This window comes from Myotis yumanensis, unplaced genomic scaffold, assembly GCF_028538775.1.
Source record: "Myotis yumanensis isolate MYYU_CA2020_CCGP unplaced genomic scaffold, mMyoYum1.0.hap1 SCAF_11, whole genome shotgun sequence".
NCBI lineage: Eukaryota > Metazoa > Chordata > Mammalia > Chiroptera > Vespertilionidae > Myotis > Myotis yumanensis.
The window spans coordinates 52,702,835-52,730,276 of record NW_027223762.1 but is presented as its reverse complement, the minus strand read 5'-3'; the positions used below and the strand labels follow the sequence as shown (position 1 = coordinate 52,730,276).

Genomic DNA, 27,442 nt, shown 5'->3' with positions numbered 1-27,442 from the left:
TAACTCAATTTTACATACAGGTACTAAGTACTTTTGCATGATTTTAACACACACTGAAATCACCGATAATACATTTGTCTGGGTAAATTGTTTAGAACTTGACACCATTGTTCAGAAAAAAACAGCATGGATGGCAACAATGTTTAAGGTATCTGAATTGCCAACACGACTTGTCTGTTATGGATTTGCATTTGGACCTCTCACACTCATAGTGATTCTGTATATAGACACAAGTATCTTCATTATTTCTTCTAATATAATTATGCCTGAACATTCACATCTAAAGACATGTTGTTTTATTCTATACTAGAGGCCCGGTGCACAAAAATTTGTGCACTCGGTGCACTCAGGGGGGTCCCTCAGCCTGGCCTGTGCCCTCTCGCAGTCTGGGACCCCTTGGGGGATGACCACCTGCTGGTTTAGGCCTGCTCCCTGGGGAATTGGGCCTAAGCTGGCAGTCAGATATCACTCTGGCAGCCTGGGAGCCCTCAGGGGCTGTCCACTTGCTAGTGGGGAGCAGGCCTAAGCTGCAGTCGGACATCCTTAGCTCTGCTGAGGAGGCGAGAGAGGCTCTCACCACCACCGCTGTACTGGCAGCCGTCAGCCTGGCTTGTGGCTGAGCAGAGCTCCCCCTGTGGGAGCGCACTGACCACCAGGGGGCAGCTCCTGCATTGAGCGTCTGCCCCCTGGTGGTCAGTGTGTGTCATAGTGACCAGTCATTCCCAGTCTTTCTGCTGTTAGGGTCAGTTTGCATATTACCCTTTTATTATATAGAATAGAGGCCTGGTGCACGGGTTGGGGCCGGCTAGTTTGCCCTGAAGGGTGTCCCGGATCAGGGTGGGGGTCCCGCTGGGGTGCCTGGCCAACCTGGGTGAGGGGCTGATGGGTGTTTGCAGGCTGGTCACACCCCCTTCAGGGTGGGGATCCCCAGTGGGGTGCCTGGCCAGCCTGGGTGAGGGGCTGAGGGATGTTTTCAGGCTGGCCAAGTCCCCCCGGCGACAGAAGCTCCCAGCCTCTCCTTTTTTTCTTTTTTCTTTTTTTCTGGAATTTATTTACCTTCTATAATTGAAACTTTGTTGCCTTCAGTGGAGCTCAGAGCCAGCTCCTGTTTGCTCCAGCTCCGTGGCCACGGCTGGCTGAAAGCAGGTATCTGGGGTTTATTTATCTTCTATAATTGAAACTTTGTTGCCTTCAGTGGAGCTCAGAGCCGGCCGGGAAGCTTGGCTTCCTCCATCACTGGAGCAACCAAGCCTCCTGCTCGCTTCAGCTCCGTGGCTGTGGGACGCCATCTTGGTTGGGTTAATTTGCATATAGTCGCTCTGATTGGCTGCTGGGCGTGCCTTAAGGCATAGTGACGGTATGGTCAATTTGCATGTTTGTCTTTTATTAGATTAGACTGTTTCATTTTTATGTTTCCTTTTCCTTTATGTTAAAGCATTATAGTGATTTCTTTAAAGTATGTGAATAAGAGTTCTTTACAAAAAAATTCCAATGAATAAACACAGAAAAAATTATAACAGTTGGGAAATCAACATCTTGTAACCAGCATGAAACAACAGATCTAGGCAGCTTACATCAGTGACTGCCAAAGGAGGAACAGGCTGACATTAGAACCGACTGAGACAACCAGACATTATGGGCCTCTCAATGTGATATGGTAAAGAAGATTATAAAAAATTCTTACCAAAACAAACATCTGAATCAAGCCTCTAGAACTGAGTCGCACTTAAAAGATATATGGGGAATGAAAAGGCATGTTAAAATGGCATCATAAAAATGCAGGCCAGAATGGTGGAAATAGTATCAAAGAAATAATCCAGTTTCTTCAACAAATAAATTAATTTTTAAAAGTGGGAGGGCTGTTATAAATTAATATATTTTAAAGGACATGCCAACCAAATGGAATGTGTAGACCTTGTTTGGATCCTGATTTCAACAAACTAACTTTAAGAAGACATTTTTTGAGATAATTAGGAAATTGAACTAGACATTAGATAACAAAAAATTAATGTTAATTTTGTGAGGTGTGATAATGATATTGTGGCTAGACACACACACACAGGGTAAATTAATATGCAGGTCTGGGATTTGCTTTAAAATATTCAAACTTCTAAAAGGAAGTGGGCATATAATTGATATTAAAATGATAAATGTTGATGTACTGAAAATAGGTAATAGAACAGGGAGAATATTAATAACTGTGTTAATCTCAGTTAATTTTTTAAAAACATATTTTTGTTGATTTCAGAGAGAGGAAGGGAGAGAAACAGAGATAGAAACATCAATGAGAGAGCAGCATTGATCAGCTGCCTTCTGCACTCCCCCTATTGGAGATCAAGTTGTGACTTCCTGGTTCATGGACCGACACTCAACCACTAAACCACATTGGCTGGGCAATCTCAGTTAATTTTTAAAAAGAAAATCTTAGAACAGATTAATAAAGAGATACAGAATCATCTCCTCTCGCCTTTCTTTACTCTAGGTTACCACTAACTTGTGGATTAACACTCTCTCTGAGCTACCCAATCAGTGATGAATTTCTCTTACATCACCATCCAATACATTTATATCCTGTCCACAAGGACATTAATAATCTTTGTCTGATATACCCTAATAAAAGAAAGATACACTTTGATATATCAAATTAGGAGCCCAATAAAAAAGGTTAAGATTGGTATGCTTGGTTTTAGTATATCATCCATGGATCCTAATTCACTGTTACCTTTCATGGGCCTTTCTCCTTAGCAAAAATGTTGTTTTACCCCCCCACTGCTCTCAAATTCTCCCATACGTTTTCCTGGCTTGGCCACCTTATTACATACTGGTTTCTGCCCAATCCATTAGTCTGGAATGTCTATCTACTTCTGTTCTATCCAGGCAAGTCCCTTCTCCACAAATGCCTTTTCCTCAGTGCCCCTGCCTTCATCTGAACACTTAGATGCTTGGCCTATCAGACAAGGAAGAGACTATGCATAGCTTTCAGTGTCCAATAATTTTAAGTAGGTAAGCCTTTTAGTGTCTCCTGTATTTTTATAATTCCTTCCCCATTAGAATACAAATTCCTTGAGGTTAAGGATCATATCTTATGTAAAGAAATATAGCTTGTAATTGTTAGCATGTAAATTAAATGCAAAGTATTTGGAAGTACAGTAAACAGTTGTTTTTCTATATCCAAGATGAGAATAATAAAGTTGGCTCAAACTATATGCCAGGCATTATTCTAAACATTTTATATACTAGAGGCCCGTTGCAGGAAGATTCCTGCAAGAATAGGGCTTACTGTGGCTGGACCAAAGCAGAGAAGGGAGCGAAACCCGCCAAGGGGGGCTTCGCTCCCGCCTCCGCCGCCTCCGCACCCCGCTTGCTTCCCTTCCACCTCCACAGCCTCGCCTGCTTCTCCGCAGCTTTGCTCCCTTCTGCAGCACTTGGCTTCCTTCTACGTTGTCTTCAGTCTTTGCGCCGCACCTGCATATGCAAATTAACCGCCATCTTTGTTGGGTTAATTTGCATATTCATATGATTGGCTGGTGGGCACAGTGGAGTGACATCAATTTGCATGTTTCTCTTTTATTAGTGTAGATAACTAGAGGCCTAGTGCATGATTAAATTGTGCGCGTGTAGGCCTAGGCCTAGCCTGCCATCAACGCCATGTCCGCCGCTCCATGACACCTCGCACACTCCGTGGACACTGCAAGCACCCCACCCCACAATGCCTCGTGGGCGCCCCGCCTGCCACGAGAGCTGCTGCTTGTTTGGTTGTGACACCGTTATGGCGTCACGACCACAGGCCTTTTATGATATAGACTAGTGGCCTGGTGCACGAAATTTGTGCATGGGGGAGGGGGTGTTCCTCAACCCAGCCTGCACCCTCTCCAATCTGGGACCCCTTGAAGGATGTCCTACTGCCGGTTTACAGGGATCAAGCCTAAACAGGCAGTTGGACATCCCTCTTGCAATCCAGGACTGCTGGCTCCTAACCACTCACCTGCCTGCCTGCCTGATTGCCCGTAACCACTTTGCCTGCTGGCCTGCTTGCCCCCAAATGCCCCCCCCACCAGCCTGATCACCCCCAACTGCACCCCCACTGGCCTGCTCGCCCCTACCTTCCCTCCCCTCCCCACTGGCCTGCTCGCCCCCAACTGCCCCCTTGCTGACCTGCTCCCTCCAAACTGCCCCGCCCCCCGCTGTCCTGATCACCTCCAATTGACCCCCCTGCTGGCCTGCTTGCCAACTGCCCCCCCTGCTGGTCTGCTTACCCCTAACAGCCCTGTCCCCCACCAGCCTGATCACCTACAACTGCCCTCCCCTCTTGGCCTCTATCTGCCTCTACCTCGGCCCCGCCACCATGGCTTTGTCCAGAAGAACATCCGGAAGGTCTCCTGGAAGGTATCCCAGTCTAATTAGCATATTACCCTTTTATTAATATAGGCAGAGGCCTGGTGCATGGGTGGGGGCTGGCTGGTTTGCCCTGAAGGGTGTCCTGGATCAGGGTAGGGGTTCCCTTGGGGCCTGAGCAAGGGGCCTGTGGTGGTTTGCAGGCTGGCCACACCCCCTTCAGGGTGGGGGTCCCCTCTGGGGTGCCTGGCCAGCCTGGGTGAGGAGCTGATGGCTGTTTGCAGGTTGGCCACCCAGGCTCCCAGACCCTCCTTGAGCGGAGGCCAAAGTGGCTGGAAGCAGGTATCTGGGATTTATTTAGCTTCTATAATTGAAATTTTTATTTTATTTTATTTATTTTTATTGCTTAAAGCATTACAAAGGGTATTACATATGTGTCCTTTTTTTCCCCCCACCCTTGACAATACCCCGGCTCCCCCTACCCCCCAGTGTCTTATGTTATAATTGAAATTTTGTGGCCTTGAGCGGAGCTCAGGGCCAACCAGGGCAGGTGGGAAGCTTGGCTTCCTCCATCGCCAGGGGCAAGCCAAGCCTCCTGTTTGCTCCAGCTCCGTGGCCGCAGCCATCTTGGTTGGGTTTATTTGCATGCTCGGTCCTGATTGGCTGATGGGGGTGGCTTGCGCGTGTAGAGGAGGTACGGTCAATTTGCATGTTACTCTTTTTATTAGCTAGGATAACCATCAAATACAACCACCCTGAGGTTATTAAGCATTATGCCTATTTTGTGAAATGATGCATAGAGAGAGAAACAATTTACCAGATGTTACAGTTAGTAAGTAACCAAGCTGAGGTTTGAACCCACGCAGTCTGGCTCCAAAATCCCATTCCCAAATTAACTGCTCAGCAACTCAGAAAAAAGTTGAGCAAACAGGCAAATTTTACCTGCTGCAAAAGTCTAGCCTTAGAGTATCTATAAACTAATAAACTCTCCCTGAGCCTGCAGTGTTGGGTCACTTCATCCCAGAAGCATACACAGTAGAAAATAGGCTGGAGTAAAAGCCATGGGATTTGGCCTGGCCAGCATAGCTCAGTGGTTGAGCATCAACCTATGAACCAGGAGAGGTCACATTTTAATTCCCAGTCAGGGCACATACCCAGGTGTGGGCTCCATCCCCAGTAGGGGGTTTACAGGAGGGGATTCTCTCTCATCATTGACGTTTCTGTCTCTCTCTCTTTCTCTCCCTTTTCATATTTAAAAAAATATATTTAAAAAAAAAAAGCCATTGGGCCCTAGCTGGTTTGGCTCAGTGGATAGAGCATTGGCCTTCGGACTAAAGGGTCCCAGGTTTGATTCCAACCAGGGGCATATGCTCGGGTTATGGGCTCAATTCCCCCTAGTAGAGGGGTACAGGAGGCAGCCAACCAATGATACTCTCTCATCATTGATGTTTATATCTCCCTATATCCCTTCCTCTCTGAAATCAATAAAAAAAAAATGTATTTTTAAAAAAGCCATTGGATCTGAATTCTAGTCCTGACACTGATCTCAAGTAATATGACTGAGCAGCCTTTCCAGACCACAATTTTATTTGGAAAAAAAGGAAGAAGGCTGATTTTCTTCTAGACCAAAAGGTCTATTAGCCTATCTTCCTCTTGATTTTATTGGTGAGAATAGAACTAAAATGAGCTGATTCATTATCAGGCTGCCAGAATGGCCTAATTGTCACAGTGAGCTCTGCTGGTCAGTACTTCTATTCCTGCAGCACTGGCACAGGAGCCACACTGGGCTTTCTACATCTGTGAGCTCTCTTTTCTGCTATTTTGGTAAAAAGACAAGACCCCCCAAAAGACATTTACCTACTAAATTATTTGGGGAACTCAAGCACAATCAACTAGAGAAAGGGCAACATAATCACATCAAGTCTAGATCCCTGATATTCAACCAACCAAATTCTAGTTTATTCATCCATATGGCTTATACATCTCCACTTGAACATCTGACATCCCTAACCTCTTCGTCTGAAACAGAACTCTTGATCTCCACGCCCCCCAAATGCTCTGCCCCTCCTCCGGCCTTTCCCATCTCTGTAAGTGGTCTTTCTCACCTACTTACTTTCACCTACACTATAATATCAAGTCCTGCTAGCTCTACATTCAAAGAATTAAATTAAAATGCCTCACCATGGCCTGCAATGCCCCATTTAATCTGGACCCAGTCTTTCCCTACCTCATCTTCCCTACTTCTCTTTGCCTCATCAGCTCCAACCACTCCATTCCTCAAAGAACCTTTTTTCTCACCCAGGCCTTGTATACTTGAAGTCTCTGCTTGAGAGTAGTGGCCTTCTCTGCAAGGTCTTCCTGACCATCCTCTTAAAAAGCCACACAGACCATTCCTTCTCCTTCTATCTATTCAATCCTTATTCCCTGCTGTATTTTCTTCAGAATTTTACCACTAGCCAACATTATATTATGTTTCTTTTCTGTTCTCCCCTCCCCCATTAAAATGTAAGTTCTACAGTAAGAACTTCCTCTTTTTTTCATTACTCTATCCCCAGTTTCAACAATAGTGCCTGGCACAGTGTTTGTTGAATGAATAAATTTTCCTATCCTCCAGTTATCTGCCCAACCCTACATGAAATAACTGCTAGAGATGCCTCAGCTATGGATATCTCCTTCCCTTCCCAGCTAAATCTGTAGGTAGTGTTTCCAACCTCTCATGTTCATTTAGGACTAACACACTGAAATCTGGGCTCTAGTCCACTCCTTTGAAAGTGCTCATTAGGTTCCACAACCTTCCTGATTTCAACAGTCCTAGCCAATGAACACTTCATTCCTTATCTTCTTGACCTTTCTGCAGAAAAACTGACAATATCCTCCTTCCGGCAAATCACCTTCTTAAACTTCAAAGCAATACTCTCTCCTGGTTCTCCTCCTACTCTCCAGGCTGTCCCCATTCAGTCAGTGCCCTGCTCCTTTAATGTTGTGTTCCCAAGGACTTAAAGATCAGTCTCCTCTTCTCAATCCACATGTTCTCACCATTACTGATCAATCAACTCTACTACTATAGATTCATCTTCTTCTTCTTCTTTTTTTTTATATGCCTCAGGCATGAAACAGCTCTGGCCACTGACACAGGCATCAAGCTAGGATGAACTAAGGACTGTACATCTGCTTTGCCCCTGACTGATATAAGAGCAACATCACCAATCAGGTGTCTCCTTGCTATAGATTCATCTTCTTAGCTCAGACATCTTCCTCCTAAATTCCAGACCCACATATTCAGCTGTCACTGGACATCTCTACCTGGATGTCCCATAGGTACCTCAAATCCAACATGTTGAAAATGGAAAGTCACTTCTCTTTTCCCTGCTTCCTACCCTTAATACATGCTTCCCTGCCCTAGATAAACATCTTGATGAATGGCAGTGACCAACCAATCAAGCCAAAACCCTAAGTTTTCCTAGACATTGTTCTTCCTCAATCCCTATGCCTAATCAGTCACCAAATATATCTCATATTTGTACCCACTACAGCAACTGTCTTATCTTATGCTCATTTACCTGTCCCCCCTCCTCCTTGTAAGTCCATCCTTCAGATGCCGTATTTCCCATGGCCTCCACTCAAAGGACACTCTTTCTGTTCATGGAATACCCTCCCCAACACCACCTAGCCAGCAATCTATCAACTCCCAGCTCAAATGCATGACTTCTTTTAGGATGCTTTCATGAATTCACCCATGAAACTGAGAAGCTTCCCACATCTATTCTTTCACTATACCTTTTAAGTATAAACTTCTTATAGTTATTTCACTGTATTATAATCACCTGTCTCATCTCAGAGGGTTGGAACCCTCTTTGTTTTTTTGTCTCCAGTCTCCAACACAATGTCTCCACACAGAAAAGGTATTCAATATATATTAAGTGAAAAAATAAAGCAGGGGTCAACAAACCATGGCCCACCACCTGTTTTTGTACAGCCTACTAGCTAAGAATACTTTTTAGAAAAGGAAATTCTAAAGAATATTCGGTAAGGCCTGAAAATTACATGTAATTCAAATTTCAGTGCCCATAAACAAAGGTTTATTGGATCATAGTCATCCATACTCACCTGTGTATGTTTAGTCTTATGGCAGCTTTCATGCCACAACAGAGTGGAGTTGCAACAGAGACCATATGGCCCACAAAACCGTGGGTGCTATCTAGCTCTGCACAGAAGTGTGCTGACCTTTGCATGAAATATAAGTGAAAATGGGCTTTGGTTTCTGACAGAATTAATTCAATTCCTGGTTTTACCATTTACTATTTTTATGACCTAGGACAAATAACCTAACCTCTGAGACCCAATTTCTTATTTTGTAAAATGGGAAAACATCTTACTGTGTTGTTTTAAAATTTTACTAAGCCCTTTGAGGTCCCTTGCTGTAGAAACCAGTCTATAAAGGGCCAGGTACAGAGTATGGCCAGGGTCTGAATCCCCGCTGTATCACAGATCATGTGACTTTTAGCAAGGTAGTTAATTTCTCAGTGCATCAACTTCCTCATCTGTAAAACTGGGATAATAATATGTATCTCAAAGGACAGTTGCAAGAATGAAATGAGTTGGCACATGTGAAATGCTGAACATCAATGCCTGTCAGGTAGTAAGCACTCAATATATAGTACTACTAGAGGCCTGGTGCACAAAATTAGTGCACGGGTAGAGTTCCTAGGCCTGGCCGGAGATCAAGGCCAATTGGGGCCTTCTGGCTGCTGGCCAAGCCTCCCTTCCCGGGCTGCTGGCCGGGACCTTCCTTCGTTCCATACTGCCCCCTGGTAATCAGTGCACGTCATAGCTAGCGATCGATCTCCCGGCTGAACTCCAGTGGAAACAATTTGCATATATATACACACACACACTGAGTGGCCAGATTATGATCACCTGCCGTTTGTAGGCAAATTAGCTATAATTTCGCGCTGAAGTTGCTAGAGGGCCAGATCATTATAAATAGGGAAGCAGGTTGTTTACCACAACAGTAGAAGTGATTTTTTTCTGAAGATATGGGTAAACAACGCGATTTAACAACCTTTGAATGTGGGAGATACACACACACACACACACACACACACACATACACACACACTGAGTGGCCAGATTAGTATGACCACCCCACCAGTACTTCATTAGGCCACCTTTTGCCTTCAATGTTGCGGCGATTCTTCTTGGCATCGACTCCATGAGATGTTGAAAGGTGATGTGAGGAATCTGACACCATGCCTGATGAATAGCACTGTCCAGTTCTGTGAGATTTGATGGTTGTGGAACCAGCTGCCTGATGGCTCTTTTAACTTCATCCCACAAATGCTCAATTGGATTGAGATCTGGTGATTGTGGGGTCCACCTAAGCAAGGTAAAATCTCCCTCATGTTCCTGAAACCACTCCGGCACAATACGAGCACCGTGGCATGGCGCATTGTCTTGTTGGAAGAAGCCATCTCCATTGGGATACACTATCAACATGATAGGATGAACTTGATCAGCAACAATAGTTAGGGATGTTGTACTATTCAGACATTGTTCCACACGAATTAAAGGGCCCAAATCATGCCAGGAAAACATGCCCCAAACCATAACGCTGCCCTCACCAGCTTGAAGAGTTGTACTCATGCATGTGGGGTGCTTGCTTTCATGTTGTTTCCGCCAAATTCTCACTCTGCCACCTGCATGATGCAACTGGAAACTGTGATTCATCGGACCACATGACTTTTTTTCCAATGCTCAACTGTCCAATCCTTGTGTTCCAGTGCAAATTGGAGACCTTTTATCTTGGTAACTGCAGACAGCAAAGGTGTTCGAACAGGCCTTCGGCTTCCATATCCCATACGATGCAGTGTACAGCTAATTTGCTTACAAGTGTCAAGTGGTCATAATAATCTGGCCACTTACGTTCAAATATATCCCACATTCAAAGGTTGTTAAATCACGTTGTTTACCTATATCTTCAGAAAAAAATCACTTCTACTGTCGTGGTAAACAACCTGCTTCCCTATTTATAATGGTCTGGCCCACTAGCAACTTCAGCGTGAAATTATAGCTAATTTGCCTACAAACGTCAGGTGGTCATAATAATCTGGCCACTCAATGTAGGTCAATATAACAGACACTTGATTAATATTAGTTTCTCTGGCCTGTGTCCTCTCGCAATCCAGGACCCCTAGGGGAATGTCGGAGAGCCGGTTTCAGACCGATCCCCGCAGGCCAGGCCGAGGGACCCCACTGGTGCACAAATCCATGCACGGGGCCTTTAGTGTTCTATAATCTTTGTGCTCTTGCCACAGCTCACTGGGTTCCATCATTTCCTTTCCCCTTCCTTCCTAGTCTAGCTGGACTGTAGAGTTAAGTTTATGATTATGAAATAAAAACTAAACAGTTGTCAAAAAAAAAAAGCCTTCATCTAAAGGAGTAAGCCAATATCTGCATGATAAGTGCTGTTAGTGTCTTTGTGGCTTCCAAGTCACTTCACAATCATGTTCTTCTCTTAGCAATCTGATGATCCTCCCTTCTCCAGACACTTTCTTCCTTAGAAATCTAGCCAATCCCAGAATTCAATGTAGGGGCTATAAAATTCTTAACTTTAGCTAAGATCTCTCTCCCGAGTGGCACTACAGCATTTTGTAACTCTTGATTTCTACCTAATGGCCTACCCTCACTTTAAATTCAAAACGTTAAAAGCTGAAAATTGCTTTACCCCATCTCTCCGCTGGCTAGTTTGTCCTGAAATTATACTTTAGTCCCTGCTCTCTCACATGGAGACCTTATTTCAAGTCATTTTTTTTTGTTTTGTTACCACTGCCATGGACTAATTCAGGCCCTTTTAACTTCAAGTTTATTTCACCAAAAAGCCTCTAACTGGACTCCCTGCCATAGGCCATAATCTCTTCTGAACACTCTAATCTTCCTAAAACATACCATTTTTCATCATGACCTTTCTCTGCTTAAAACTTGAGATGCATTGCCCTCTCTTTTCTATCCTATAATCCAGGGGTCCTCAAACTACGGCCCAGGCCACATGCAAATACAAATATTGTATTTGTTCCCGTTTTGTTTTTTTACTTCAAAAATAAGATATGTGCAGTGTGCATAGGAATTTGTTCATAGTTTTTTTTTTTAAACTATAGTCCGGCCCTCCAAAGGTCTGAGGGACAGTGAACTGGCCCCCTGTTTAAAAAGTTTGAGGACCCCTGCATCGGTATGGAAAAAGGAAAAGATTCACTTTCGTGTGGCAACCAAAATCCTTTCCTATCTATCTTGCTCCAATCCTCCTTTCTAATCTGATCACCCACGTTAAACATACCATCACTTTGCCCTGGCTGGTGTGGCTCATTTGGTTGAGCATTGTCCCATACACTAAAATGTTGCCAGTTCGATTCCGGGTCAGAGCACATGCTGGGTTGTGGGCCCAGGTTGGGGTGAGTATGAGAGGCAACTATCAATGTTTCTTTCTCTCTCCCTCTTCCTCTAAAAAATCAATAAAACAAGCTTAAAAAAAATTACCATCACCTTACATTTATGCAGTGCTTTCTTTAACTTAGAAAACATTTTTACAAGTGCTGGCACTTTATCACCACACACCTTTAGAGAGAAGCAAAACAAGCATTAGTATCCTTCTTTTACAGAAGAAAAAACAGACTTCTAGCACTGAACTAAAGTCAAAACAAAGGGTCCCTGTTCCACTTTCCCCTCGGAATTGTACACAATCAATCAATCTTTCTAATACCTCACTCCTACCACTAATGTATAGGAGTCTTCTGTTGCAGAAACTCTGGTCCCCTTGTCCCATCCACCTATCTCCAACCCACCTCATGTTTTCTTAGCTCTGCACTTTATCTCCCACTATTCTCCCACTTGGTAGACACCTCTGTCCCCAACTCTTGTTATAAAAACAGAAAACGTCTTCAAGTCCTGAGTTTAAATGCCAACTTTTTGGGAATGACTTCTCTGACACCCAAAAAGCATTCTATTCCACTTGCCAACACTATGGAACTTGTAACTGATTTGACACTTATTGCCCAAGTCATACTATAGCTAGTTTATTTTATATGCTTGACCTTCCCATATCTACTCCAGGAGGAAAACGTATTAGAGTTTTCTATTTTCCTCACAGTACCTATGACAATACCTTGTCCATAAGGACTCAAAGTTCTGGATTAGACAGCCTAGGCCAGTGTCTTCAAATAGCCAGGCACAATTCATGAGTAGAATGAGAAATCAATCCAGAAGGTCACATCTAGTATTTTTGTTTTTAATAAAACAGAATAGAAAATGGAATGCATCTCTCATAATAAAGATGAGTACTGTTTTGTGAAACTTATTTCATTACATATGTATATAACTACTGACATAATATCAAATAGTTTTTGTTAAAATATATTTTTCATTTTTTGTTAGAATATTTTTTCATAGTGTAGATGAGTACTGTTTTGTAAAACTCTTATTTCATTACATATGTATGTAACTACTGACTCATATATTTTTTTAAGTTTGAAAGCTGCTAATGTAGATGACCCAATTTCTAGGCTCCAGGATTTTACATACAAACCAGGGAGATATTTTTTCTCAACCAAACTGTATATCCTCCAAGAAAATTCAGTGAAACAGAATACATAGATAGTACATAGGGGCTGAGGGAGACAAAGCTTAAGAGTGATGAGTGTAGGGGAAAGTTTGTAAAAAATGTTTCTTAGAGCTGGGCCAGTGTGGTTGAGTGTCGACCTATGAACCAGGAGGTCAAGATTCAATTCTGGTCAGGGCATACACCCGAGATTGCAGGCTCGATCCCCAGTAGGGAGCATGCAGGAGGCAGCCAGATTCTCTCTCATCATTGATGTTTCTATCTCTCTCTCCCTCTCCCTTCCTCTCTGAAATCAACAAAAATATTTTTTTAAAAAAATGTTTCTTAGAGATGTTGAAATAAGCTACAAGGTATTTAGTTTCCAGACTCTGCCATTTATTTAGCCAAAAAGACCACTATATAGAAGGGTTTCCAAAATTTTCTCAAAGCACTGACACTTAAGCCTAGTGCTTACTGCTACCTACAATATAAGAGGATGCAGGATCTGGCCCCCACTATCCCAGCCTCAGTTCCTACCTCCTTTCCCCCTCAAACACTTTCCTCCTTGGCCTCATTGCTATTCCCAGACATTCCAAGTTTCAGGGCCTCTGCACTTGCTGTACATTCAGACATATCCTACCTTCCTCCTTTAAATATCCTTCTCTGTTAATGTCCCATCTTCAGAAAGGCCCTCCATGACCACCATATATAAAGTAGGATCCCCTTCCCTAGTCCCTTAACCTGCTGTATGGTTTTTCATAACACTTGCCACCTCTTAACACCCTACTGCATATTTCTTCCTCCACTAGAGGCCCGTTGCACGAAATTTGTGCGGGGGGGGGGAGGGGGGGGGTGTTCCCTCAGCCCAGCCGTACCCACTCCAATCGGGGACCCCTCTCACAATCTGAAACCGCTGGCTCCTAACCACTCTCACCTGCCTGCCTTCCTGATTGCCCCTAACCCTTCTGCCTGCCTGCCTGATCGCCCCTAACTGCCTCTGCCTGCCTGCCTGGTAGCCCCTAACCTCTCTGCCTGCCTGCCTGCCTAATTGCCCCTAACTGCCCTCCCCTGCCGGCCTGATTGAGCCTCCAACTGCCCTCCCCTGCTGTCCTGATCTCACCTCCAACTAACCTCCCCCGCCAGCCAGGTTGCCCCCGACTACCCTCCCCTGCCGGCCTGATCTCTCACCCCTAACTGCTCTCCCCTGCTGGCCTGATCTCCCTCCCAACTGCCCTCCCCTGCTGGCCAATTTGGTTCTGATTGGTCAATTTCTATGCCAGTCAGTGTCAAAAGCTCCACCTCCTAGGCAGCCATTGGCTTCTCACAGTTGACCCAGATTTGGTTCTGATTGGTCAGTTTCTATGCTAGTCAGCATCTCTGGGCCTATCAACGGGGTCTGACCAGAAAGGCGGGACTGATCAGCAGCCCTGGTGGAGGCCTGGAGAGAAATGGAGGCGCAGCTGTTGGCCAGGCTGGGAAAGAAAGAGAGGCTAGTTCTGATCAACGGCTGCCACAGAGGCTATGGATCAGACCCTAGCTCTCTCTCTGGGCCTGTTCTGCAGGCCCCTAGGCCAGCGGTTCTCAACCTGTGGGTCGCGACCCCTTTGGCAGTCAAATGACCCTTTCACAGGGGTCTCCTAAGACCATCCTGCATATCAGATATTTACATTACGATTCATAACAGTAGCAACATTACAGTTATGAAGTAGCAATGAAAATAATTTTATGGTTGGGTCACAACATGAGGAACTGTATTTAAAGGGCCAGAAGGTTGAGAACCACTGCCCTAGGCAGTCAGTGCTGGGTCTGGTCGAGCCTTCAGTTGTAACGAACCCATGGCTCTTTATTATGTAGATGGTCTATCCCCAGGATCCACAAACTTTTTCTGTAAAGAGCCAGATAATACATATTTTCAGCTTTCTCTGTCACAGTTACTCAACTCTGCCACTGTAGTACAAAAACAGCTTTGACAATATGTAAATGAGCAGATGTGGCTGTGCTGCAATAAAACTTTCTTTACAAAAACAGGTAGCCCTGGCCAGGTGGCTCAGTTGGTTGGAGTCATTCAGTACACCAAAAGGTTGTGGGGTCCAGTTCCCAGTCAGGGTGCATACAGGAGGCAACCGATCCATGTTTCTCTATCACATCAACATTTCTCACTTTCCTTTCCTCTCTAAAATCAATAAAAAAACAACATATCCTTGGGTGAGCATTAAAACAAACTAAAAAACAACAAAAGAGGTAGCCAGCTGGATTTGGCCCACAGGCCGTATACTCCTGCTACACTCCTTCTAATAAAAAGTGACTGTCACAAGGACAAGGATCTTCTCTGGCCCCAAGTACACTTTTGATAAATGTCTGTTGAGTAAATAAATAGCACTAGTCTGGAGTCCGGAGTTACAATCTTCTTCTACCTCCAAATAACAGGCTGTTCAAGAAGAATGAGGACAAGGTCAGCAGCTTCATTTCCATTTAGTAGTAGCACATCATGAAAGATGGTTGTACACTCAGTGTGCTCGTCAACAGCAGTGACCGTCTCACACACAAATGCCTTTGGTCACAACGGGGACCTAAGAACATATTAAAACAGACTGCTGGGCTTCCCTCACAGAAGTGCCAATTCAGTATGTTTAGGGTACTGTCCAAGAATCCGTCTTTCCAACAAGTGCCCAGATGATGCTGATACTGCTGGTCCTGAGTCACACTTTGAGAACCACTGGATGAGAGTACCTAAATATAGAGTACTAACATTTTTATACTTTTTTTGTTGTTGTTGGTTACAAATCCCTTTATTTTCATATGACTTACATGTAAATCTTTTTAATTGATATAAATGCTCTTCAATCTGAACAGCCCACAAAGTGATCAGAATTTATATACATTTGTAGATGTCTATAAAGTGGATTCTACTGTAATGGTAACTAAAGTAGGTTAAAAAATAATTTTAAGGTGAAAAAGTAAGGAAAAATCTAGGTTCCTAGAAGAGAAATTTAAGAAGCAGAAATCCAGAATGTTAATGAATAGACCAGTAAGGATATGGCAATACTGCATCAAAATGTACATACAGCCCTTGCTGGTTTGGCTCGGTGGACAGAGTGTCGGCCTGCGGACTGAAGGGTCCCGGGTTTAATTCTGGTCGAGGGCATATGCCCAGATTGTGGGTTTGATCCCCACTAGGGGACATGCAGGAGGCAGTCGATCAATGATTCTCATCATTGATATTTCTATCTCCCTCCCTTCCTCTCTGAAATCAATAAAGATATATTTTTTAAATGTACCTACAGAAGATACAGCATATAATCAACCATAAATTAGCAGATTCCCAATGCACAAGTCTAAAGATGATTTTCAGCTAAGATCAAATATTTTTGGTGAGAGATTAAATAAAGATGATGTGGTACATATATACAATAGAATATTACTTGGCCATAAAAATGATATCTTATAATTTTCAACAACATGGATGGACCTAGAGGGTATTATGCTAAGTGAATAAATAAGTCAGACAGAGAAAGACCAATAATATATGATTTCACTTATATGTGAAATGTAATAAACAAATAAGCAGAACAGAAACAGACTCACAGATATAGAGAACAAACTGATGGTTGCCGGAGTGGAGGGGGATTATTGAGGGGCTGGGTGAAAAAGGTGAAGGGATTAAGAAGTACAAGTTGGCAGTTACAAAAGTCATGGGGATGTTAAGTATAGTAACATGGTACCAGATGGGTACTAGACTTATCCCAGGGATCATTTTGTAAGTTATATATATGGCTAACCACTATGCTGTAAAACTAAAACTGATACAATATTGAATGTCAACTGTAATTGAAAAAGAAAAGTATTTTGGTAAAAACTTAGCATCTGAATTAAACTGTGCTAAGCGTAGAATATACATCAACTTTGTAAAGAAAAAGACTGTAAAAATATCTCATTAACAAAGTTTATGTTAATTATACATGAAAATGTTATTTTGGATATATTGGGCTAAAGTATTAAATTATTAAAATTAATTGTACCTTCTCAGTTGTTACTGTGGCTACCAGAGAGTTAAAATTACATGTGACTTGCACTAGATTTCCATTGGAAGGTGATATAGTGTACCCCAATTCTGCAAATAGCTTTGCTATCTCCTCCCCCTTTGGGTGATTTCTATAAAGCTTCTAGAAAATGTTATGGAGCAATGAATGAACATGAAGATATGAGCATGTTTAACATTGACTGAAGATCTTTGACCTTGGCCTAATGTAGGAACACCATAGGTCAAGTGCTCATCCATTGTCACTTGATGTTCTAATCACCATACTAGTATTTCCTAGGGAAAATTAGTCCCCTCCCCCACCATTCTGTATATCCATATCAATACCTATACAAACACACTGCAGTTTACATTCATTTCAAATTGCAACTGAATGTATCAGAATCCCTAGCAGTGTTCATAAAGCTGAACATAACATCTCTGACTATAAAAACTACCTGGCTCCCAGCACCCTACCACCCCCAGTGCCCAGCATGTTATTTCCTTCTTACTGAAAGAGACACATCTGTAACAATTCCTGTAACCCCTCCGTTTTACTAGTACTTCAATGCCCTTAACTCTGACGTTAGAAAGCTTTGCACTGGCTTGTACTGCCTCACTTCTACAGCCACAGAGGAAGGCCCCAAAGGAGGACACTGGCACGGGTTGAAAAAGAATAGCAGAAGTAGGGTCTAGTTACCCAACAGCTGCTATATAACCACTGCAAAAAACTACACTGAATAGAAAAATTAAACATTTCATCCCGAGTTCTTTTCTCTCCAAGCATAAAAAAGATACAAACCTATAAGGAATAATCTATTTGAACATATTTTAACATATGCAGACAGATGTGTTTTGAGACTTCCATAGTCTAAGGGCAATACTGTTATGGAGAGAAATGCACTGCTGGGTGGAATTAGAAATAACTTAAATAAAAATAAGCTTTAAAAAAAGGAGGGGGTTGCAAATAATGCCAAAAGATTAAAATACTTATATGATTCCCCTGGCCGGTTTGGCTCAGTAGACAGAGCATTGGCCTGCGGATTGAAGGGTCCCAGGTTCGATACCAGTCAAGGGCATGTACCTTGGTTGTGGGCACATCCCCAGTAGGAGGTATGCAGGAGGCAGCTGATCGATGTTTCTAACTCTCTATCTCTCTCCCTTCCTCTCTGTAAGAAATCAATAATATATATATATATATAATATATATATATATATACAATACTTATATGATTTAGTTACCTTGTCACAAAATATAAACTTTAAGGACTAATTCCAGCACACAGGAAAAGACCACAGCCCATACAACAGGAAAGCATGTAAATCCCAAACATGTGTTTCAAACCACTGAATGTTATCATCCTGCACAGGGTCAACAACTTGTGGCCAGCTCTGGAGATGACTCTGAGTGCTACTCAAGTAGGTAGTCCATAAATATTCACTGGATGAATGACCGAATGAACCAGAAAACTCATGCACATGGTACAATTACTATGCAGAACCCACAGCCAGTTAATCTGAAACCAGAGCCAGGAGTAGCTAGAACAAAACATACCCTGAGTCTAGTCCCTGGCCATTCCCCCACGAGCCAGCTCTCTTAAGTTATTTTTGCTCTATGTAGTTTATTCATCTCATCTTTTATGAAAATTGTAAGCCTTCTTTCCCACAATATCCCTTCCTTTTAACCAGCTTTCCCAGATAAAAACGGAGTATTTTCCAGTCTCATCATTTTTTAGACAAGTATTACGATCTCTAACAATCACCCACAAATGTGCAGTGGACCTCCCAAAGGTCAGACACCATGCTAAGAGGTAAGGTACAAAGGTAAGTAACATTATACCTACCCTTCAGGTAGCCTGTGGGGAGGCAGACAGACAAGTAAACAATGATAGCTGTAAAAAAAAAAAAAAAAAATGCCTGGAGAATAAGGCAGGAGTGCCACTGGATGGACCCTTAACTTTGCTAGTTGGGAGGGGAGGGTGATAGGCTTAGAGGAACAATTTAAAAAGAAATCAAAACTAAAAAATAAATTATCATCGAAATGCCTGATTGTTGTGATAGTCAAAGCATAAGTTAGCACTCTAAAGTGACTCTTCTAATGAAAATCCTCTTATTCTGGAAAGAGTTGAAGTTCCTGACACTGGCACTGAGTACTATCAAGAGAGGAAAACCCCGTACACAATTCAGCAGAAGATAATGCAAACCAAATCAGTCATGATATCAAGAGCCTTTACCCACTCCCTGTCGTCCCTCCTGGATGAAGGTGACTAGACTGACCCACCCTTGTGAGTTTTGGTTTTTCTAGCAGCAGTGATGGATTTGCAGGATCCATCCATTCGTTCTCCCTGACACCCCTGTGACCACTGGCCCGTCTGCTGGACTGCTGGTTGGAACTGTGGTCATGGAAGAGATAAACTGATGGACCCACACTCTGCTTTGTTACTATTCAAAAAGACAACTAAAAACATGATTCACAAACACCATGGGAACACATGAGAGAGGTAGAAGGGATGGCACCATGGAAATTGCCTCACAAGGCAATTCATCTTTTCCTAGTTTCACAGGACACTGAGTTTTCATCTCCTGGTACCAACACTCAGGACGTTTCATGAGGCACGAATTGGTTTGTTTCTGACTGTGGCTACAGATCATGTCCAAGCTTCATGTCTACCTTGCCTTTCCTCTGCCATCACCCTCCAGGCCTCTTGTCGTTTACCACCCCAAGAGCACCCTCTTTTCTTCACCACTTCCTTCCTTACCATAGAATCAAGGTAATAATATGTTCCCTTAGGAAACTGTCTGCCTTATCCCTTTATCTTTCACATGAATCAGGACATGGCTTATTTTAAAAATTAAAGTATTTATACAGATCAGAGCATATTTCTTTAAATGCTCTGAACTGTATAATTAAGGGGCTCTTGGCTTAATTTTAATGAATAACTTCAGTGAGTGAAAAAAATATATTATTTTAAGGAAATGAAAAACATCATGGCTCCTGGCACAACACTGAAATTAATCTTTTATAAATAAATATTTTAATTATGAACAGCACTCTAGTTTTAACTTTTATGAATATGAATTGTAGGAAATGTTTCCTTTTGAGTCTATATTTATGCCAGTAGCCCAAAAGCAGTATTTATAATGTAATTAAAAAAACACTATTTCTAGAATAATCCAACGATGCCTTAACCTTCACTAAAAACAACTTTTTGGAACCTCCATTTAAAAAACAAAAACAGCCCCGGCTGGATGGCGTAATTGGTTGGAGCGTCCAGTACACCAAAAAGGTTGCTGGTTCGATCCCAGGTCAAGGCAAGTATGGGAGACAACGGATTAATGTTTTTCTCTCTCATCCCTCTTCCTCTCCCCCTAAAATTAAAAAAACAAAAACAAAAAACCCCACATATCCTGGGGTGAGGATGAAAAACAAAACCCACCAAACCCAGCAAATGTATATAGATGCTATAGAGCTGATGACTCATAAATGCATGGATTTTTTTAAAACACTGCAAAGCTAATAGGAAGGAACTTGTTTGGTCATTTCATATCAGAAGTTTCCTAAGTTTCTACTGTGAAAAAATATTGAATCTTTAAACAAGTTTGCTGTTAATACAGCTTAAGATTCTAAAACTAAAAGGAATTTCTTCCAAATTAAATCTCCAATTTAAAGGAGAGTAAAGTTATATTTTATTGCAATAAAACACAAATGTCAATACAGGAAAAATGGGCTTCAAAATCTACTTTATATGAAATCATGAATCAAAACTCCAGAAATTAAAATATTTACATTCTTATCTTTCTTTTATTGAAAGTCAAGGTAAATATAATTCATGATGTATTGAAATTGAAAAAGTATAAGAATATCATAATCCTTTATAGATCACAGTTAAAGTAAAATAAACTGACTGACATGATAAAGATCTTTTCAGTGGGAGTTAATTTTACTTTGCTACAGGAAGGCAAAAGTCACCACATTAAAATCACATGTTAATTACCAATCTTGTCTTTGTAATCCCCAAATTCTGAAAACAAAATTATTGCAATTCACTCTGGGATTGTTTATATATGTGTTTTTAGTGTCAGACAATTTTTAGAAAAGAAAAATCTGAATCTACTAACAGAAGAATGGTACAATTAAAAAAAAAATGGTACAACTTTCAGAAATTAGATTAATGGCCTGCCTACTCTTATACTTTACATTTAAAAAATAAACAGTATCACAAATGCTTCTGAAAATAACAAAACAATATGATCACCTGTCCATTTATCCACTATCATTTTTACATATGGAAATCTTCAAAGCTAGGGAAAGCATAAATCAAGTAAAGACAAGGACTGTATTTGAAATACCAAATAATTTTATCCAAATCCAAGAGTAATCCACAAAAAGTTAAGAAAGCACTCAAGAAAAAAACAAAAAAACATTAGCCCTGGCCAATGTGGCCCAGTTAGTTAGCATCATCCTATGCACCAAAAGTTGGCAAGTTCAATTCCTGGTTAGGGCATGGAAAGGAGGCAGGCAATCAATGTTTCTCACATCAATGTTTCTCTCTTCCACTTTCCCTTCCTCTCTTAAATCATAAAAACATTTTTTAAAAGAAAAAAGTGTTAGAAATTACAATAGATTGCCTCTGAAATTGGACAAAATTATGAAGAAAAACGGTAATTACTGTCATCAACTTGTCCTTTTCTTATGGCATGTCTCACACTGTGCTACAGTTAAGGTAAGGAGCTGTGTCTCATTTATCCTCACATTCCTTGATATCTAGCAAAGTGCCTAATACATAGTAGCAACTGAAAAAAGGTTGAATGACTTAAGACAATAAGTGTATTCCTAATTCTGGGTAATCAATTAGGTTCCAATTCATGCAAGAACATTCATAACTTCATTTTAGCTAATAAGTACTTAGATGTGTTGTATGTAGAGAAATATTAAATGATACTCTTAAAAATAAAATAGAAAATAACTGTTTTCACCAGGTGTAACATGGTATTTGTATAGTGAACATTAAGTAATTGGGCACTTATGTTGTAAAATGTTAACATAACAACATTAAAAAATGAATTAAAACAGACCCTGGGCTTCTGGCTGGGATAGTCATAATGGGCAAGCAGGAGACAATGTAGAGTCCTGCCACCCCCATTCAGGTTCTGGAAAGGTGAGGAGACTGTTTCCACACCTGGAAACCATTATTTCTATCGCAGTCTGCATAGTGCTGCTGGAAACTGAGGTACAGAACGGGTTTGGTCCATAGATGCGGTCCCCATTACCCTAAAGGAAACGATGGAATACAAAATTCCATTTCCATAAACTCTCTAAAGCTTTACCTAGTCTAGAGCAAAAGAAGGCAAATTATAGCCCTGGGCCAAACTGGGCCAAATTCAGCCACCTTCTATGTTTGTAAGGTCTACAAGCCAAGAATGGTTTTTACATCTTTAAATGGTAAACCTAAGAGTCTTATTTCATGACACATGAAAATTATATGAAATTCAAATGTCAGTCCATAAATAAGTTTTAATTAGGACAGGGTCGTGCTCATTCATTTACATGTTGTCTATAGCTGCATTAACACTACAACGGCAGAGCCGACCTCATGGCTTAACAAACTACAATATTTACTATCTGCCCCTTTTCAGAAGACGTATGCTGAACCCTGCGCTAAAGCATTCTATGCTCCTGGCTGCTTCTCCTTTCTCAGAAGTAGTCAGTTCACTGCTTCACAAGGTGGAGAGTCTAAGTTGATAGACGTTCATCTTGGAGCTGTGTTGTCCAAAGTTACATCTTACATATAGATACTATATTAGTGCAACTCATTAAGGTGGACACAAAGACAAAGTAACAAATTACATGCATACAGAAGGTACTGAAAAGGAAACACAATGCAAGTACATTACGGCAGCACAGTTCAGATCTTTCAGACTACTACTACATCCAGATACACTAGTGAAAGGAAACAAGAACTACAGAGAATCTGAAGGTGGACAGATGAATACCACTAAAATGCTAAAAGAAATGGGATTTGCTCGGCTGGCGTGGCTCAGTGGTTGAGCATCAATCTATGAACCAGGAGGTCACGGTTTGATTCCCCGTCAGGGCACATGCCTAGGTTGCGGTTGCAGGCTCGATCCCAGTGTGGGACTTGCAGGAAACAGCCGATCAATGATTCTCTATCATCACTGATGTTTCTATCTCTCTCTCCCTCTTCTTTCCTCTCTGAAATTAGTAAAAATATATTTAAAAGAAATGGGATTAGTAGGTCCAAAGAGAAAGGTAAAAAAAGCTAGAATAGTAAGGTGTCAAACTGTATTCATTGTTAGGTTAAATTCCTAATGATGAAAGTAATGGCAACCTGAACTAATATTCCACAAAACATCTAAATGAATTAAATGTGATTCTTCATCAGACTGTCATTCCTGCCTTAGCCCCTTAAACATAAACTAGACCCTTAAAAGATAATAACTTGTTAAATATTGTACTACAATCTTCAACTGATGTATAAGAATGTTCCTTTTTCAGAAATATCTGGTGTTATGTAAGTTACCAGAAGAGGTGTGATATTAATGTCCTAAGGTTCAGTAATACTCAACAACTAAAAAGTATTGTAAGTTTCAAAGCCACAGGCTTTTCCACAGGGCCAAGTAGGGGAAAATGGGCTTAGATTACAGATTTGTTACACTCAGGAATACTGGCACTGTGGGATTTTAATTACTCTAAAACAGAGATTTTTAACCTTTTTCAACTCATGGCACACACAAACTAATTACTAAAATTTTGGGAACACTAAAAAATATTTTTGCCACTCTGACGACCAAAAAAAAAGGGTATAATTTTTGATTCATTCACACCAGACAGCTACTGTTGTGTTGGGTACTGTCAGTTTTTCTATTTGATAATCTAAGGGAAAAGAGACCAGTGCCCCCTGACTAGTCAGATATTGCATGTTTTAAAAATTCTTGCAGCACACCGGTTGAAAATCAGTGCTCTAAAAGATTACTGGGGATAAAGGAATCTTCCCAGGATGCTACTCAATTTGAATGACTGTCTGGAATTACCTGCGTGTCCTCCTGAAGCAAGGAGAATGGGTCGCAACCTCCAGTTTCCCACTGCTTTGATACTGTAATGTTAACTCTCCCAGTTCTTAAGAGTAAGAGGGGCCTGGAGCTATTGCTCACAGTAATTTTGTCTTGAAGGTGGTCAACGTACACACAAGTAGAGTCTAATGTAAGCTTTAATATTCCAAATTAAAATCTGATTAGAATTTTAATTACAATTTCCTTTAAGTTACAGATAGGGCATATATTTCCAATAAGCAGGGGGGAAAAAGAAAATCAGGTATTGTTTCAAAGTATTTCTATGAGCCTAAGTGCATTATTATTTCAAAATGTCCACGGCTGTACACAGTGAAAATAAGTGCATTATATTTCCAATTCATCTTGGACGTTCAAAAATACAGAATCCTTGAACACAAAGTATTCTTCGAGTCAATCTCAACATTGCAATTAGTAATGCAACTTTTGCTCTCAATATCATTTTAATCAGTTGAGTTTTTTCAGCCTCAAAATTCTAAGGCCCGTATTTCCCTACGAATATCCTTCCAACCGGTGTGAAGCACACACTGGCCTGACTCCCTAAACTTTCTCCGCTCCCACCTCCACCACCTGCCTGCACGGGGTTTTAAACTCAGGAGGACCCTGTACTTTCCAGCCACTACTACAATGTTGCATTAACCTGACCAGGACCGAGTATCCGCCAAGTCTCTGAATACTTTTTATTTCAAGACCTGTGGCAGGGAAACAAAGAGAACGCGACCCCCTCCCCCTTTGCTAAACCATATGGCAGTAAACTGAAGTTAACTTATTATTGTTTTTTGTTTTTTTTTTTTTTTTACCAGCACAACGCCTATACATGTGCCCTGAGCATGTTGCTCTTTGTGCCCTGGGACTGGGCGAAAGCCTCTACTTATTTGCAACTGCGCCCGATCCTGTTTTTAAGTCTCAAAACCAAGCCCCAAATGCCCCCCGGCCAGGAAGCGCCCGCACAGGGTCATTTACCAAAACCCGGCTCCGGGGGGTGGTGCACGCCGGGCGCGGGCCCGGCCGCGGGAGCCGGTCCGTCCGACCAGGTGACGGGGCAGGGAGTTTGCTCGCCGCGGCCGGGCCAGACCCGCCCGGGGAACTGGGTTACCCGAGCCCCGGGCCGCGCCGAGGCCTAGCCGCGAGGCGGGCGGCGGGGCTCCCCGTCCCCGGCCGCGGCTTCTTCCCGCCGCCCCGCGGCCTCCCGCAGGCAGGGCCCTCCGCCGTCGTCTCCCGGCGACCGGACGCGCCCGCCGATCCCGGGCCGGCTCCTCGGTCTCCCGCCTCCGCCGGTGGCCTGCTCGGCGGCCGCGCCGGGCCCTTCCGGGGTGGCGGGCGCACTAGGCCGCGGCGGGGCCCACGGCTCCGGGATCGGCCGGGCGGCCCGCGGCGTCCGGTATCCGTCCCCGGGGCCGGGCCCCCGCCGGTAACGGGCCCCGCCGCCTCCCCTCCCCCTCCCCATGACAGTGCAAAGCCTCCGCCGGCCCGCCGCCCCGCCTCCGGCTCCGGGCCCAGCTCGGGGCCCGGCCGCGGCGGCCACCGCGGCGGCGCCGGGCTCTCCCCCGGCCTCGCTCGCTCCCGGGCCCGGCGTTTCGGGGCCGGCTCGGCCCGGCCGACGTCCCCGCCGCCTCCGGCCGCCCCCCGCGGCGCGCGGCCCGGGAGGGTAGGCCGAGGCCCGGCGGGGGAGGGGGGGGCGCTCACCTTCATGTCGGGACATCCTAGTTGAGACGGTGGCGGCGCGGCCTCCGGGCTCCGGCTGCAGTGTCCCCCGCGGGGTCCCGGTGCCCGCGCCGGCGGCCGACTCCCACTCGTCTCCCGGGCTCGGCCGCGGGGGCGGGGTGGGCAGGAGCGCTCCGGCGGCGGCGGCGGGGAGGCGGCGCGGGGCGGGAACGGGGCCGGGCCTGGCCGGGGCTGCGCTCCAGGAGGCGGGTCCGACGCCGCGACTCCCCCGGCGCCCGCCGTGACTCGGTCACTCTCGGGCCGCCGGCTCCCGGCTGCGGCGCCGCGCTCCTGAAATCCCGCTCCTCCCCTTCCCCGGCCCGCCCCCCGCCCTCTCCCCGCTCCCGGCCGCCGCCTCCGCCTCCTCTTCCTCCTCCTCCGCCTCCTTCCGCCGCCCGCACGGCGGCCCCGCCTCTCGCTGCCCGCGCGGGGCCCAGCCACCCGGAGGCCGCGCGGCCCGAGGGCGCGGCGGGGGCGGCGGCGGCGGCGGCTGGGGCGCGGGCCCGCGCCGGCCGGCAGCTCGCGGTGGGGCCTCGAGCCCGGCCTCGCTCCGGCCGCCGCGCCGCGCCGCGCCGCGCGGGGGGAGGAAGAGGAAGTGCGGCGCCCGCGTGGCCCGGGCCACGGCCTGCCGGGCCGCCCTGAGCCCCTCCGGGGCCTCCCGGGGCCGGGCGGGGGGGCGCCCTCGCTGCCGGGGGGGCCTGGACCGCGGCGGCCGGCGCTTCCCGGCAGCGACTGCGGGGGGCGCGAGCGGGGCCGCCCGGGACACGTGCGCGTGTCTCTTTGAGCAGCGCCCCCGAGCGAGCAGGCGGCGGGCCTCGGGTGTGGCCCGGCCGGGCGATCGCGATCGCGGGAGGCGGCCGGAGGCGGCTGCGGGGCCCCAAGGTCGCCGGCTCGGGACCCATCTTCCCTGAAGACGCCGCCGCCCGGGGTCGGGCCGGACCCGCGCGAAGCGTGTCCCGCACCCGGCTCATCCCGAAGGCTCCGCTTTGGAAACTGTAGGGGGTGGGGTGGGGGTGCGCTCCTTCCCTCCTGCCCGTTGGGTTCCGTTTCCATCTATTTTTACCCTCCGCCCTGTCAACTTCGCTTCCAGGCACGGCTCCCGCGAGCACCTATTGCCGCTGCCCCCGCCACGTGGCAGCGCGGTGCGCTCGGTGGACGGCGACGGGGCTCTGGGTTCTGGCGCTCATGTTCTCGGGGTGTGTAACCGTGCTGAGCCTCGGGGCCTTTCTGTTTTGTTTGCTTGTGGTGGTTACTTTAATCTACCCTCTTATATCTGGAATTGTTTTCCGTCTGTTTGCATAAAATAGAACTGTGACTCGGGGCTGAGTTTACTGAAGTGGGGCCATAAGGTACAGTTTGCCTTATTAATAATGAGACTTTTCATAGGTAGGTATTTGGAGGATTGAATACTTAAGTGTATATAAAATATCTAGTCCGGGGCACAGTAAAAAAACAAAAACAACAACAAACCACTTTGTTACCATATTTCATTAAATCTGGTGTTAAGATTCTTCCTGATTTTAAAGATATTTAAAAGCTCGTCGTAAATAGGTACAGGATCACTCAGATGGACCCACGGGCTGTATTGGGTGGTAAGTGGTAAACTAGGTAGCAGCCAGAGTAAGGTCTTAAACAAACCGGGATTTGAGTGCAGATTTTGTCACCAGAAATACGTCCATCGCCTGTGTGGAGCTTTTGCCTAAATTTAG

The 27,442-nt window shown here is 44.5% G+C and overlaps 1 protein-coding gene across 1 annotated transcript in view; it reads right to left on the bottom strand.

Moving 5' to 3' along the window:
• Nucleotides 1-26,050, bottom strand: part of KCMF1 (potassium channel modulatory factor 1) — a 72,457-nt gene extending 46,407 nt beyond the window's left edge. The window contains exon 1 of the mRNA XM_070429595.1: nt 25,716-26,050. Coding sequence (XP_070285696.1) covers nt 25,716-25,731 — 16 coding nt within the window. The 5' untranslated portion in view covers nt 25,732-26,050. The remainder of the gene's footprint in view (nt 1-25,715) is intronic.
• Between the last annotated feature and the right edge of the window lie 1,392 nt (nt 26,051-27,442).